This window comes from Rhinolophus sinicus, linkage group LG05 (genome assembly GCF_036562045.2).
Source record: "Rhinolophus sinicus isolate RSC01 linkage group LG05, ASM3656204v1, whole genome shotgun sequence".
In the NCBI taxonomy this organism is placed as follows: domain Eukaryota; kingdom Metazoa; phylum Chordata; class Mammalia; order Chiroptera; family Rhinolophidae; genus Rhinolophus; species Rhinolophus sinicus.
The window spans coordinates 83,884,402-83,897,916 of record NC_133755.1 but is presented as its reverse complement, the minus strand read 5'-3'; the positions used below and the strand labels follow the sequence as shown (position 1 = coordinate 83,897,916).

General features: G+C 49.8%; 1 protein-coding gene and 1 long non-coding RNA gene across 2 annotated transcripts in view; one reads left to right on the top strand and one right to left on the bottom strand.

The window, feature by feature from the left end:
- The first annotated feature begins 1,476 nt into the window (after nt 1-1,476).
- On the top strand, nt 1,477-5,589 carry LOC141571638 (uncharacterized). The gene is made up of 3 exons (XR_012496564.1): nt 1,477-1,611; nt 4,106-4,278; nt 4,892-5,589. It is a non-coding gene; the product is annotated as an uncharacterized LOC141571638 (long non-coding RNA).
- RAB44 (RAB44, member RAS oncogene family) overlaps nt 1,498-13,515 on the bottom strand; it is a 31,657-nt gene continuing 19,639 nt past the window's right edge. Inside the window, exons 9-14 of the mRNA XM_019738647.2 lie at nt 11,701-13,175; nt 7,192-7,273; nt 6,019-6,133; nt 4,823-4,924; nt 3,124-3,200; nt 1,498-1,636 (exon numbers count right to left, since the gene is read on the bottom strand). Of these exons, the coding sequence (XP_019594206.2) occupies nt 1,546-1,636; nt 3,124-3,200; nt 4,823-4,924; nt 6,019-6,133; nt 7,192-7,273; nt 11,701-13,175 (1,942 nt within the window). The 3' untranslated portion in view covers nt 1,498-1,545. The remainder of the gene's footprint in view (nt 1,637-3,123; nt 3,201-4,822; nt 4,925-6,018; nt 6,134-7,191; nt 7,274-11,700; nt 13,176-13,515) is intronic.

The window sequence follows — 13,515 nt, the reverse complement described above, 5'->3', positions numbered from 1 at the left end:
GGAAGAAGACACTGGGGGTAAGAAAGAATGAGTGGGGGGCCAGCAACAGAATGGGCTGGATCGTGGGAATCCTCCTGCGTATAGTCTAGAGGTTGAAAGGGGTCCACCAAGGACATCTGACCCAAATTTTGGTGGTCTCTGATGCGACTCGTCTGTATCTCACCTCTTGCCAAGTGTCACCTGGCTTCTGGTTGTATGTCTCTAAGTGACAGAGAGCTTACTGCTGCGGAGGCATCCGTTTTAGAAATGAGTAGACGGGTAGGGGCCCAGAGCGCAGACTTTGATTAAATGAGTAGGAAGGCTCCGTTCTCCATCTCCTGCCCTCCCTCTTTCTCCTTCATTCTTTCCCTCTGTACCTCTGTTTCTTGAGGTGCCTTTGCCTGTCTCTCTATGGCACTGTGGTTTCCTCTGACTCAGCTGAGGAATTCACCCAAATGATGGCAAAGCACCAAACTCAGTGCCCTGCACACCCTGGACCGCGGTACGCGGTGAGCATGGTTGTGGTTACTAGTCAGATGACACAGACGACATTTGCAGCAAACAGATGACGGGAGATATCCAACACCGATAGGCTGTCTCTCTGAGTCTCTCAAAACAAGCTCCCCAAGGGCACTGAAAACCCCAGCATGGGGTTATATAATGTGCAACCACCTTTTGGGAGATGAATGTTGCACAACTCTGGGAACTCTCACAAAAGCTCCAAGAGGAGCCCATGAGTGATGGGATCCAGTTTTCCCGGCTGTTCCCCAGACCCCCACCTGTCACATCCCAACTGCACACAGAGACCAACACCTCAGGCCAGAGGGCTGCACCAGGGGACACCACAGCATCGGGGCAGGGGGTGAGCTCCCTGCATGTGACCCCTTAGAGGCAGATCTTCGGGAAAGGGAGCCGGGGAGTGGGGCCTGTCAGGGCATCAGAACATTTCTCTTCCCCAGGAATCGGATTCTTGCTCCTGTGCCTGCAAACAGCTGCAGTGAATGAGACAAAGTTCACCGGCTTTGCCCGGCATGCAACAGTGGGACTGCTTTAATGAGCAGAGTACTTGGTAATTAACAGGCGAGAGCAATTAGTAATCAGCACCAAAGCAAGCTTTTTGAAAAGTTTCTCTCCCTCCATCCCAACATTTATGTTTATCTCTGATCATACAGGACTATCCAGTCATTGTAGAAGGTCTGAAAATACAAATATGAATAAAAAGGAAAAAAACACCCCTCCCACAGTCACCCTACAATTTCACCACCCAGACATGTGTGGCTGATATTGTGGTGTATTTCCCTTAAGTTGTCTCTCTAGACTTCTCCTTTCTTTAAAGAGTCCCCACCCCCACCCCAAGACTTACTTGCTCAGCAAAATCCTTCTTCGGGGAACAAAGAGCAGTGTCAGTGCAGCCCCTGCCCTGGGATCTGAGTCCTGACCTGAGGAGTGTTCTCCTGAACTTCCGAGCTGGCCCTCTCTGTCATTGCTGTGTCCAGGCAGGTGGGACAGGAGCTGAGGGACAGGAAACCCAGGGGCTTGGCTGTCCCACCCCAGCCAGGCCAGGTGTCAGGAGCAGCAGCCAGCTTTCTTCGGTGACTTCTCCGGGGCCACCTCCACCAGTGAGCCCTTCAGGTGATCTTCTTGTATCTTGAGAGACCTGCAGGAACACACCCAGGCATCAGTCCTCTCTCTCACCTGCCAGGGGCAGCAGGGAGGGGCCCAGGGGTGAAGCTGGGGGGCGGGGCACGGGGCTGCACCCCCAGGGTTTCCTCTCTCCCACCTGCCCTGCCCCTGCCCTACATTCCACCTAGCACCAGAAAAATGGGGCCATGGAGACTTTGTCTTTCTGTCTTTTTTCTGGCATTCTTTCCTGCCTACTGTGTGCCGGGTACTGTGCAAGGGACGTTGATTATGATGCGAAGCCATCATAGGACAGCGAAGCCATCCCCACCCCAAGGCTGAGCACATAAGCCTTGGGGTGTGGGCGGAGACTCTTTAAAGAAAGGAGAAGTCTAGAGAAACGACTTAAGGCTTCACTGTCTGAATTGGGGAATCGGAATCGTGCCTTGAGCAGTGAGGGAGGCAGAGAGGAAAGTCAGGTCCCAGGAATGGGAAGCACCCAGAGGGACTGCAGGCCAGGTCCTGGAGGGCTTAGGGAGGAAGGAGGCAATGTTTGGGGCTGACATGAGCAGTGCACAAGGGTTCGCTAGCAGAAAAGGGGGGTGCATTCTGGGCAGAGAGAGCTTGGGTGTCCCACCGAACCTAAGGACTGACTGAATGGTCAGAAAGAAGGCTTGGAGGCAACAGGTTTCAAGGTTCTGTGGGCCTGGAAGGAGCTTTGGTCCTAAAGCAGAAGGGAAGCCATTGAGCAGTTATTTGCTGCAGCAGCTTCGCAGGCTCACTCTAGTTGCTTTGTCAGCGGAGCTTAGAGACCTCCTGGTCTGATACCTTCCCCCCTTACTCATTTCATTCATTTACTGAGCACCCAGTATTTTCCAGGCCCAGCGGTGGGGAGAGGGGACGAGCAAAACAGACATGGCCCCACCCTCCTGGAGCTGTAGCCAAGGGAAGGAAGAGGCAGAGGAAACAAGAAAACACAAATGCGTGTGTAATTCCAATTTGTCCAGAGGGGCTTTGAAGGAGGCAAACAGAGCACAGAATCGTGGTGGGAGGGGAAAGGGTCAGAAAGGACCCCTCTGAGGGGCTAAAGCTGAGTGAGTGAGTGAGGGAGGGAGGGAGGGTGGGAGGGAGGGAGCGCGCACACGTGTGCAGGCAGGGACAAGGCAGATGACACAGGAGACAATGCGGGACATTGTAAGACATTTGGATTTTGTTCTAAATCCAGTGGAAGTCACTAGAGGGTTGGGAGCTGGACAGTGACTCTCGCTGTCCCACTGCACTTTACAGATGAGATGACTGAGGCTCAGAGAGGGGACGTGGCTTTTGGGAGGTGATGCAGCGCATGGGACTATGGGACTTGCAGAACTGGAGTCAGGAGACTGTCCACACAGCGCTCTCTCCTTCCCCAGACTGGCGAGCCCTGTGGTTTCCTAGGCGCTTCCTGGAATGGGCTTTCCCTTCCCACCTGAGTCAGCGGAAGGCTGCTCAGGTGATTGTGGGTGGGAAGTGGCAGGGGGCACTCACCGGGCCAGGTTCACGATGGGCTCCAGGATGTTGTGCCCCAGGGTGGCACTGCACTCTGCAAAGGAGACCCCAAGCTCCTGCGGGCCAGAAAGACAGGGGTATCGGTGGCTTGGGGGAGACCACTGGAGTCCGGCAGCAGCCCCACCACCATGGGCCTGGCCGGCAGACAGAGTCCCACCAGTGGGTCCCTACGCCAACCCCAATGGGTGAGGCAACCCCATCTCCATGTGGCCCCTGGCCCCCAGACTCACGCCTCTGCCCACTGCCCTTCCACCCTGGCTGACCAAGGTGCCAAAGATGACATCCTGGAAACATTCCACAGCCTTCAGAGTGACAGTGAGAAGTTTTGGTCCCAACTTGAAAAATGTCCTTGAGATTTTTAAACCATTAGTTATGTTTTTTTCTTTTTTTAATTTCAAAAATATTTAATTGGGGGAAATATTGGAAAATACAGCATAAAAAAGTACTAAATATAAACCACTCCTGTTAGCGTTTGAGTATATATTTCCATTCTGTTTTATATAACTCTTTTATTAAGCGGCAAGGGGATCACCTAAATTATACTGTTAGATTAAGCCATATGAAGTTGCTGTTTTGGTAGGCGCCAAACAAGTATCGGCAATCTTATAGGGGTCAACCTAAGCTGTACCCAGATTTGCAGCTGCTTTTCTGACTTCACATTGTATTGCAAGCACTTCCTCCACGCCCTTAAATATTTTACCAGGACAGGACTCTTCATGGTAAATCCTAACCTCTCCCACGAACCTCCAGAATTTAATCACCAGCTGCTGTCCAGTGTTTGTCCATACAAACACTACTGTAAAGAACAGCCTCATAAAAGAAAAATGAAAAAGAAGAAAAAAAAGAAAGAAAAAAAAGAACAACAAAAAAGAACATCCTCATATAAACGTGTTTGATTATACATTGTACACAAGTAGCCATTACATTATTCTCTTAGGGGTTATTATTTCTGTTTCTTTAGGATACGTTGCTAGAGGAGGAATTACTATGTCAAAGAGATGAGCTACTACTTTTAAGAGGAAAAAGAATTCCTGCCAACCAGGCACCACAGCAATGACCTCACAAGAATGAGAAATGAGAGGAGAAATGGGAAAGAAATATAGTGTGGAAATGCCAAGAGGGGTTATGTCAGAGGTGGGGCAAGGAGTGGTTCTTTTTTTTCCCCCCTTTATTATTCTCCCAATTTTCTGGAATGTGGTCAAATTTTAGTCATAAATAAATAGTATCTACTGTCTGGTCGTGGGGCTTTTGATGTAATCTTCCTGGGGAAGAATTTGAGTCTTAAGATAGAATAAATTAGAAGGAATGTTATGTTAATTAGAGACCAGAGATAAAATTAAGATTTGATTGGGAATTTTAAGTGAAGCTTTTAAACCTTTTTACTCTGAAGGTATTTTTTATGTAGGTCAGGACACTGGGTGGGGATCTGCTAATTCAGCAGTGAGGTTCAATATGACCCCCACCATTACAGCCCCATGTTTGGATCTAAAGCTGGGGTGGGTGGAAGGCAGAGGTGGCCAGGCTTCTGTCCGCTCTGACCTGGCCTTTGGCCGGGCAGGGGTAGAAACGGTCAATGGGCCTTTCTTGGTTGCTCAGGCCAGGGTGACCTATTCGCTACCCTCCAGGGAGGGCTCTGCCCAGTCCAGGCAGGAGGAGGGGCCAACACCCAGGTGCTCACCTGGGCCAGTTGCTGCCCAGCCTGAGTGGACACCTGCCGCTCCTCATCACAGTCCATCTTGTTTCCCAGGAGAAGAATGACCACTCCGTCGGATCCTGAGTCCTGCACACAGAACACATTTCTTCAGCCACACATATTGAATGCCTGCTGTATGCCAGGCCCTGGGTGGATTTGGTCCTGCCCTCCAGGAAGCTGGCAGTGGGCCTCTTCCCACACACGTCCACCTTTCCATGTCACACTCACGCCACACCCTTCCCACCTTGACACTTTCCCCTCCATCTGCAGTGAGACTGCCCCTCCTATCTGCCTGCAAGCATGTCACCCACTTTCCAAGGCCAACCTCAAAGGTACCTCCTCCAGGAAGCCTTCATGGATTGCTCCTGCCCATGCCCCTCTCTTCCTAACTGTGCTGAGCAGCCCAGTGCTTGATGACACAGGATGCCTTGGCTCATTTCCTAATTGTTTCATGGATAACAATAATAATAGTTTCTGTTTGCTGAGTGCTTACTGTATACCAGATGCTGTGCTGAAAGCAAGCATACCAGTTAACTCTCACAACTCCTCTATGAGAGAAGTTGAGAAATGGAAGTTCAGAGAGGCTAAGTCACTTGTCCAAGGTCACAGAGTTGGGGTGGGGTAGTTGGGTCCTGTCTGACCCCAGAGCCCAGCTCCCTACTTCTTTTGCAACTCTTTGACTAGACTAGAAATTTCTAGGAAGAAGAAAACATGTCTTACTTTATATCCCTCTGCTCTACTAGTATATGCTGCAGAATTTTAGCATATATATATACACACACACATACATATGTATATATATATATATATATATATATATATATATATATATATATATATATATATATATATATTGAGTACATGGGAGAAAGAACTAGAGATGTATGGAGAAGAATTGCATTATTCCCCAGGTGTTAAGAAGACATCACAGAGCTACTGTATGTAGGAAAGAAATGTTCATAGGATAAAGGAAGTAGTTTGTTTTGGAGGCTGTACTGTGTGGTTGTGGTTCCTTTGGACTACTCACTCCCAGCCCATCCAGCCACATGCCCTCAGTGGGCTGTGTCACCTATATGTATGTTGTATCATTTGTAATCCTGGGAGAAAAGGGGAAGTGGGCAGGATGCAAGTTCCCTCTGGACTTCAAAAACTGGGGCCAGCTCCAGCAACCATCTGCTCACCTGGAGACAGTCTAGCCAGTAGCGTACGTGGACAAAGCTCTCCTGGGAGGTGACATCATACATGAGCACCACTCCATCAGCCTTGCGGAGCAGCTGCCGTGTCATGCTGTGGTACCTGCCCAGAGAGTGGGTGAGGCCAGGCCTGGTGGGCTGACCCCAGCCCTGGCCTCCCTCCTTAATCCTCAGCCATTCCACCTACAAAGTGGGAGAATTAAACCTCCCTGCTTCTGATTGCTTCCCAAAGAGAATGCACATATGCTTTCCTTCTTACAGCGGAGTTATTGTTGAATAGGTAACAGTTCTCATGGCTTAAATTCAAAAGGTACAAAAGGGCACCCAGTGAAAAGTCTGCCCCCCCCCCGACCCCACCCCCATCTGCAGCCAGCCCGTCCCCCTCCCCAGAGGCAACCAGGGTTACCAGTTTCTTAAATATTTTTCCGGAGGTATTTTATGCACGTACACTTATCTATACACATATATAACACCAAACCTTTGTCCCCTGTTTTACACAAGCAAAGTGTAAAACACTCACTGTACTCATTCATATTCAGCAATCTATACTTTGCTTTTTCCAGTCAATAAACTTTCTATTTCCCTATTTAACAAAAAGAGGATCCTCAGTCTTTTTTGTGGCTTCCTGATATTCAAGTGTGTTGACAGACCCTGACTTATGGATCTGGTCCATTTTTGATGACGTTTAGGTTGTCTCCAAGGTTTCATAATATAAACGCTGCTGTGAACATTCTCAGTCCCGTTGATATTATAGTTATGTATAAGTTTATCAGAAGAATGAAGTTCTAGAAGTGGAATGGCTGGGTCAAAGAAGAAGTGCCTTTTAAGTTTTGATCACACTGCCTAATTGGAAAGTGGAAGTCTAGTGTTGTCAGAAGGACAGGCGATTGTGTCGTTGTCCCTGAGGGCCATGTGGGGATGGCCCTCACAGATGCCCTGCCAGACCAAGGGGGCCTGTGGGTCTGCTGCCCGTCTTCCCCACTGGCCTGGACTCACCCCTCCTTCCCCGACTTCCTATGGCCTTCAGGGGTGGATACCCCTTTTGCACTGTGTAGTCTCTTGCCCATGTTGAACTCCTCAAGGTCGGGCTGCCATCCACCCCTTGGCACCCCAGGCTAACCCCAGGCCTCTGACACCACTAATGTAGGCAGTGCCCATTACCTCTCCTGGCCAGCCGTGTCCCAGAGCTGGAGCGCATAGCGCTTGTTGTCCACCAGCAGGTTTTTGACCTGAAAATCCACTCCTAGGGCACACAAAGAGGGAGGAGTTAGGCTTACTTTCAAGTTACCATCCAGGACTTCCAGCCAAGGCTTACCCAAATACAAAGTCTGACAATTACGTTTGCGAACTTGTTGCAACGATGTTGCTAACTTTTTTTGATATCAGAGGGATTATTCATTATGAATTTGTACTGACTGGGCAGTTAACCAAGTTTACTATTTGGAAGTGCTGAAAAGCTTGTATGAAAAAGTTAGATGACCTGAACTTTTTGCCAACAATTCACGGCTCTTGCATCACGACAATGCACCAGCTCACATGGCACTGTCTGAGGGAGTTTTTAGCCAGTAAACAAATAACTGTATTGGAACAGCCTCCTTACTCACCTGATCTGGCCCTCAATGGCTTCTTTCTTTACCCAAAGATAAAGAAAATATTGAAAGGAAGACATTTTGATGACATTCAGGACATCAAGGGTGATATGATGACAGCTCTGATGGCCATTCCAGAAAAAGAGTTCCAAAATTGCTTTGAAGGGTGGACTAGGCGCTGGCGTCGGTGCACAGCTTCCCAAGGGGAGTACTTCGAAAGGGACCATAGTGATATTCAGCAGTGAGGTATGTAGCACCTTTTCTAGGATGAGTTCACGAACTTAATTGTCCGACTTTATATATACCTGTCTCCAACACCAGCCCCAGGGGATGGGAACTTTCAGCTGCTGGGCTTCCCCTCTGCTCCCCAATCCCATCCATATTCAAGGGCCCATGTCTTCCAGGAAGCCGTCCCTGACCACCCAGCCCATGAGGTTCACTGACCCCACTGCTCTCCTGCACCCTAATGGTGGTGCCAGCGTGAGGCTCCTTGCATTGTTTTGATGTCTTTGAACTTATGTGTCTTCCCAACTGCACAGCAATGTTTATTCCTTAGTTTACTCAGGAAAATCTGTTTCATTATTTTATTTTTATAATACTTATTGTTTCATTTCCTAATTATTGCGTGCGTCTTCCCCCTTCGGCCAGACGGCGGGGTGGACAGGCAGCTTGGGGGTGGAAGGAGCGCTGGATTGGGCTGTAAGATGACTGATCAGGCTGTAAGTTGTCCACCTCTGTACCGGCTGTGTGACCTCAGACAAGTCATTCACTTCTCTGAGCTTCCCTTCCTCATCTGCCAGGTGGCAATTTACAAAGACTCACAGTGCAGGCTAATTGGGAGGATAAAATGACTTACGTCCAAGGTGTAGCCTAGTTTGGGGGAGTGACGCAGTGCTTGAGAGGTGGTAATTTTTATTATCATTCTTAATTCTCATCTCCCTGAACCCCAGTCCCTCAAATTTCACAGCCTCCCCCCGCCCATGGACGTGGTTCCAGACCTTCTCTGTCCCTGGAAGTATGGCGATAATAGTGACATCCCAGGGAAATTTTGAATCTTTGGGATCCACCTCATGCCAACGCCCATTTCCTAAGGAATCCAGGTGGAGTGGGAATGATGGAGAGGGGCTTCTTTGCCCCATCCATTTTCCTAACAGAGCCCTGGATCTGCGGAGCCCACGGCAGGCTCCAGGCCAGCTCAGGACAAGGGTGTCTCTTCATATGAGCCTTAGCTGGTAGACACTTTTCTCAAGGCCTCTTGTGGTGACGACCCCCATGAGCACCTGCTGCTGGCCCCTGGTGGTGGCTGAAACCATAGCTGCCCTCCCCCCACCATCATACTCTCCACAGGAAGCTGGGAGAAGTGGCAGCCCAGGACATGTAACCTCAGCAAAATGGTGAAGCAGAAGTTTGTCTGTAACATCCACTTCTCTTTACTGCCCTCTTTCCTGAAGGTCTTAGGAAATTCAGGGTCTGCAAGAACCTCTGAGGTTATTTAATCCAAACCCCTGTAATAACATCCAGCCTCTGCTTAAATACCCCCTGTGTAATCTACTGAACAGCTCTTAACAATTATTCTCTGCATTGAGTCACTCCTCCATTACTCCCACTTTTCTACCTCCCTTCCAATCCCCCCTCAATCCACCCGTGTGTGTGCCCACACTCTCCCCCCAAACAGATTACGATGTAACCACATAAATGGTTAGGACTATAATGTTTTCTCCTTCCCAAGGAATCTGTTCTTTTACATGAGCAGCCCCAGGGAGAGGGAAACGCTGAACCCAAATGAGAATAAAATTTCTGGGTGCATGTGCTTGGAAGGCAGGTGGCCCCAGGTATGAACTTTGGGGCCCAGCTAGGGCAAGAAATTGAAGCAAGTCTTCAATTCTCTGTTTTCCTCATCTGAAAAATGGGGATAGATATGGAAAAGCCTAGCAAAAACACACATTCAGATATAACTCAATTGGCTCTGGGTCTGGTGCTCCACCCAGCCCTGTTCTCAAATGCAGGCAGGCTATCAGTCTTATCTTCTGAGCGAGGGGGATGGAAATGGAGGAGGGTGACACTGAGTGGGGGAATTTTCATGACTCAGGAAGCCAGAATCATCCCCAGCAATGGGTAAGCAGATGGATGACAGCCACCAGGGGGCACCAAACCTCAGTTGGAACTGAGACAGACTTGGATCACACATTTGGGATCTCAGATACTCTGGGCTGGCTACCGTGTTTCTCCACAAATAAGACCTAGTGGGACCATCAGCTCTAATGTATATTTTGGAGCAAAAATTAATATAAGACCCGGTCTTATTTTACTATAATATAAGATCTGGTCTTATATTTTACTATAAGAACGGGTGTAATATAATATAATATAATACAATATAATATATATTGGGTCTTATATTCATTTTTGCTCCAAAAGATGCATTAGAGCTGATGGTCCGGCTTGGTCTTATTTTCAGGGAAATGGTAGCCGTGCATGCTAGCTTGCTCTGTCTTTTTATAATTATGTGATCTGTGTTTTTCTTGATTGAATTTTCTGGAATCATCTTACTACATAATAATGGGGGAGAGACTCGGTTATAGGGAAGACTGTTGTAAGGAATAAGGCATGCATGTAAGATGCCAGGTACATCGTAAGTGGTCAGTAACCAGTAACTTAGAGGATTAATAATGGTGGCTCAGCAGACTCCCTGACTCTACTCAACATCAGGCCAGGCCTGCTATGGGTTCCCCACTCTCCAGGACACTGCATTTTTAACTGACTGCCCAGGTGAGGATTCTTAGGCAAAAAAAAGTTTGAGAACTTGTCCTGGGTCTCAGTTGTGTGGGGGCTGTCATGTATCCACTGGTCTGGCACTGGTCCCCAGTCAGCATGCACCCTGACTGACACAAAATCGTGGGTCACTCCATCTTTGTCCCCAAGCGGGTTTCCTCTTCATTTCTGTGAGCTTGCTTTTCTGTGGTTCTACACAGCATTCAAGCAGCCATATATCCCAATACTTTTAGGGAGAGGAAGCTTTGTGCTTTGGGACATTTCATTTGCAGGAGCCACTGATTTCAACACTATGAAATATTTACTGATAATAATAACAAGAAAAATAACTAATATTTATTAGCACTTAGTATGTGCCCAGATATTATTCTAAGAGCTTGACATGTATTAACCGAACTAATCCTCAACAACCACTTCTAAGAAGGCAGCATTAGGGGTGGCCAGATGGCTCAGCTGTTAGAGCGCAAACTCTCAACAAGTAAAGATTGAAAACGGCGACTGGACTTGGAGCTGAGCTGCGCCTTCCACAACTATCATGCTTTCAAGACTGGGTCTCAGACTAATTTTTGTTCCAAAAGACACATTAGGACTTATGTTCAGGGAATGTCATCCTGAAAAATCATGCTAGGGCTTATTTTCCAGTTAGGTCTTATTTTCGGGGAAACACGGTAGATTGAAGGACAACGACTTGGAGCTGATGGGCCCTGGAGAAACACACTGTTCCCCAATATTCCCCAATAAAATTAAAAAAGAAAAAGTCAGCGCTATTGCTGTCCCCATTATGCAGATGAAGATTTGGGGGCTGAGAGTGGACAAATCATTTGTCCAAGTGCCTATGGCTAGTAAGTGGCAGGACTGAGATTTGAACTCAGGCACCAAGGTCCCTAACCTACCACACTCTACAAATACATTCTGTGCAAGATATTCAGCTTGCCCAAGGAGACTTCCTGTCAGGGCTTGGCTGGCTGGCCTGGGCCTAGTCATGAACAAACCCAACCAGTGGGTGGAGACTTGCTTGTTTTCAGCATCAACTAGCACTGGCATCTAAATTGCAGGGTGCTTTGTTGATGTGGCACATTATAAGCTAATCAGATCAATGCAGAAAAAAGCAAATTACCTGTAATTAGACATGATTAGTAAAATAGTAAGTGTATGCCCATATAAAACACTGTCTAAGGCAGGGCCTGTGGCCAGGACAGAACCTGCAGCTTCTTCAGGGATGGCTTGCTCCGGGCCTGCTCAGGCTCGTTGACAGGGCCCCTGAGTTTCCCCTCCCTCCCCTGCTGCCCTCTCCCAAGTGGGCTCTTACCCACAGTAGCTGTCAGCCCAGTGGCGAAGGTGTTCTGGTGCAGCAGGTGCAGGAAGGATGTTTTGCCCACATTCGAGTCTCCCAGGAAGATGATGTGGAAGATGTAATCAGGGTCGGCTGGAGGCTGGCCGGCCGTGGGGTCCCCTGGGGGTGATGGGGTCAGCCCAGCCTCCCTGGAGTCTGTTCCTGGGTCTTCAGGCCTGTTCTCTGCCCGTGGCTCCCTGGATTGTAGGGCATCTTGGTCTCCCTCTGTGTGAGCAGTTGTAGGTGGAGGCACCGGTTGGGTTTCCAGCTCAGCCGTGATGGGCAGGGTTTGCATGGGCTCCAGGGGCCCTGCTCCACCCCTAGGCTGAGCCCCTCTCAGAGGAGAGCCCCTTGGAGGTGACAGTTTTCCAGAAGCAGGGGCTTCTGCTTCAGCCAGAGCCTGTGGTGTGTCAAGTGGGTGAGGAGCAGGCAGAGAATCTCGCTGGGGGTGTTCTGAATGCCCAGTTTTCAGGCCCTGAGACTCAACTGACTGCTCTGAACTGAGGCCTTGCCCTCCTCCGCCCAACTGTTTCCTTTCCTCAGCCCTGAGCTCCTCTTCCAGACTCTGGTGGGGGAGGGCAGGCAGCCCATCTGGCCCAAGGACCTGGCCATGATTTTCTCTCAGCTCCCCACGAAGACCCTCCTGAACATCTGGGCCTGGCTTGCCTTGCTCTGGTCCCTCTGTGGGAGCCTGGGCTCCAGGCTCCAGATCCTGGGAGGGCTCAGCCAGCCCTGGGGTGAAGGCTCCAGCTCCTGGAGACCCCAGTCCTGGCTCAGAGCCAGCAGTGTGTGGGTCCTGATGGAAAGTTTCTCTCTGCCTGGGTGGCTTGGCTGGGACAGGCCCAGGCCAGGAGTCCTTATCATCTGCATATGAGGCATGGAACTGTTTGCTGGGACTAGCTGGGGCCTGGGGAGGGGGAGAGGTCACCTGGGGAGGTGGTCCATCCTCCAAAGGAATAAGCACTTTGAGTGCAGCTGCCACCAGGCTCCCTGACTCCCCAGTTGGGGCCCCGGGGAGTTCCCAGGGAAAGTGGACCTCAGGGCCAGGCCCTGACTCCTCCTTAGGTTCCAGGCCGTGAGGCTGGACAGACTGCTCTGGCCTGATGTCTTGCCCATCTGGGTCCTCTCCTTTCCCTTCCTTGGCCCTGGAAAGCACCCCAGGGGGGCTCGGTGGAGCTCCGTCTGGATCTGAAGATGGCTCCTGACCAAACAGCAACTGCTGATCTGAGATGGAGATCTGCCTGACCACTCGAGGTGTTTGGGGGCCTGAAGGGGCTCTCGGGCTTGGGGGTGGGCTCCAATAGAGCTGCAGGGCTCTGTGTGGGGGGCTGTTGAAGCTGCTCAGGAGCTGGTCCCAGTCATCGTTGTCCCCAAACAGTCCTGGCAGGGGAGCCTCCTCAGAGGAGACTGCCTGAGGGTCGGGAGCCTTCTCCTCACCTGCTCTGGGGACGCTAGAAAAGGTGTGGGAAACCAAGCTCAGGAGAGGGACAGGTAGATGTCACTCCTTCCTGTCCCTCACCGTCAGTTGCACACCTCTCGGCTAGCCCTCCTTCTCAGTCTTTGCTCAGTAGTCCTTCTCACCTGGCGTGTACTCCCCACTCCTCCCCCTCATCCAATCCTGACCATCCTTCAAGGCCTATATGAAGCCTCATCTTCTCCAGGAATCCTTCCTTGACCATTTTGGCCCGTCCCACTTCTCTGAACTGTAACAAATAGAGTGAGTGCGTGTGTGTGTGTGTGTGTGTGTGTGTGTGTGTGTGAATCCCAGTTGTGTTATCTTGAGCACATGAC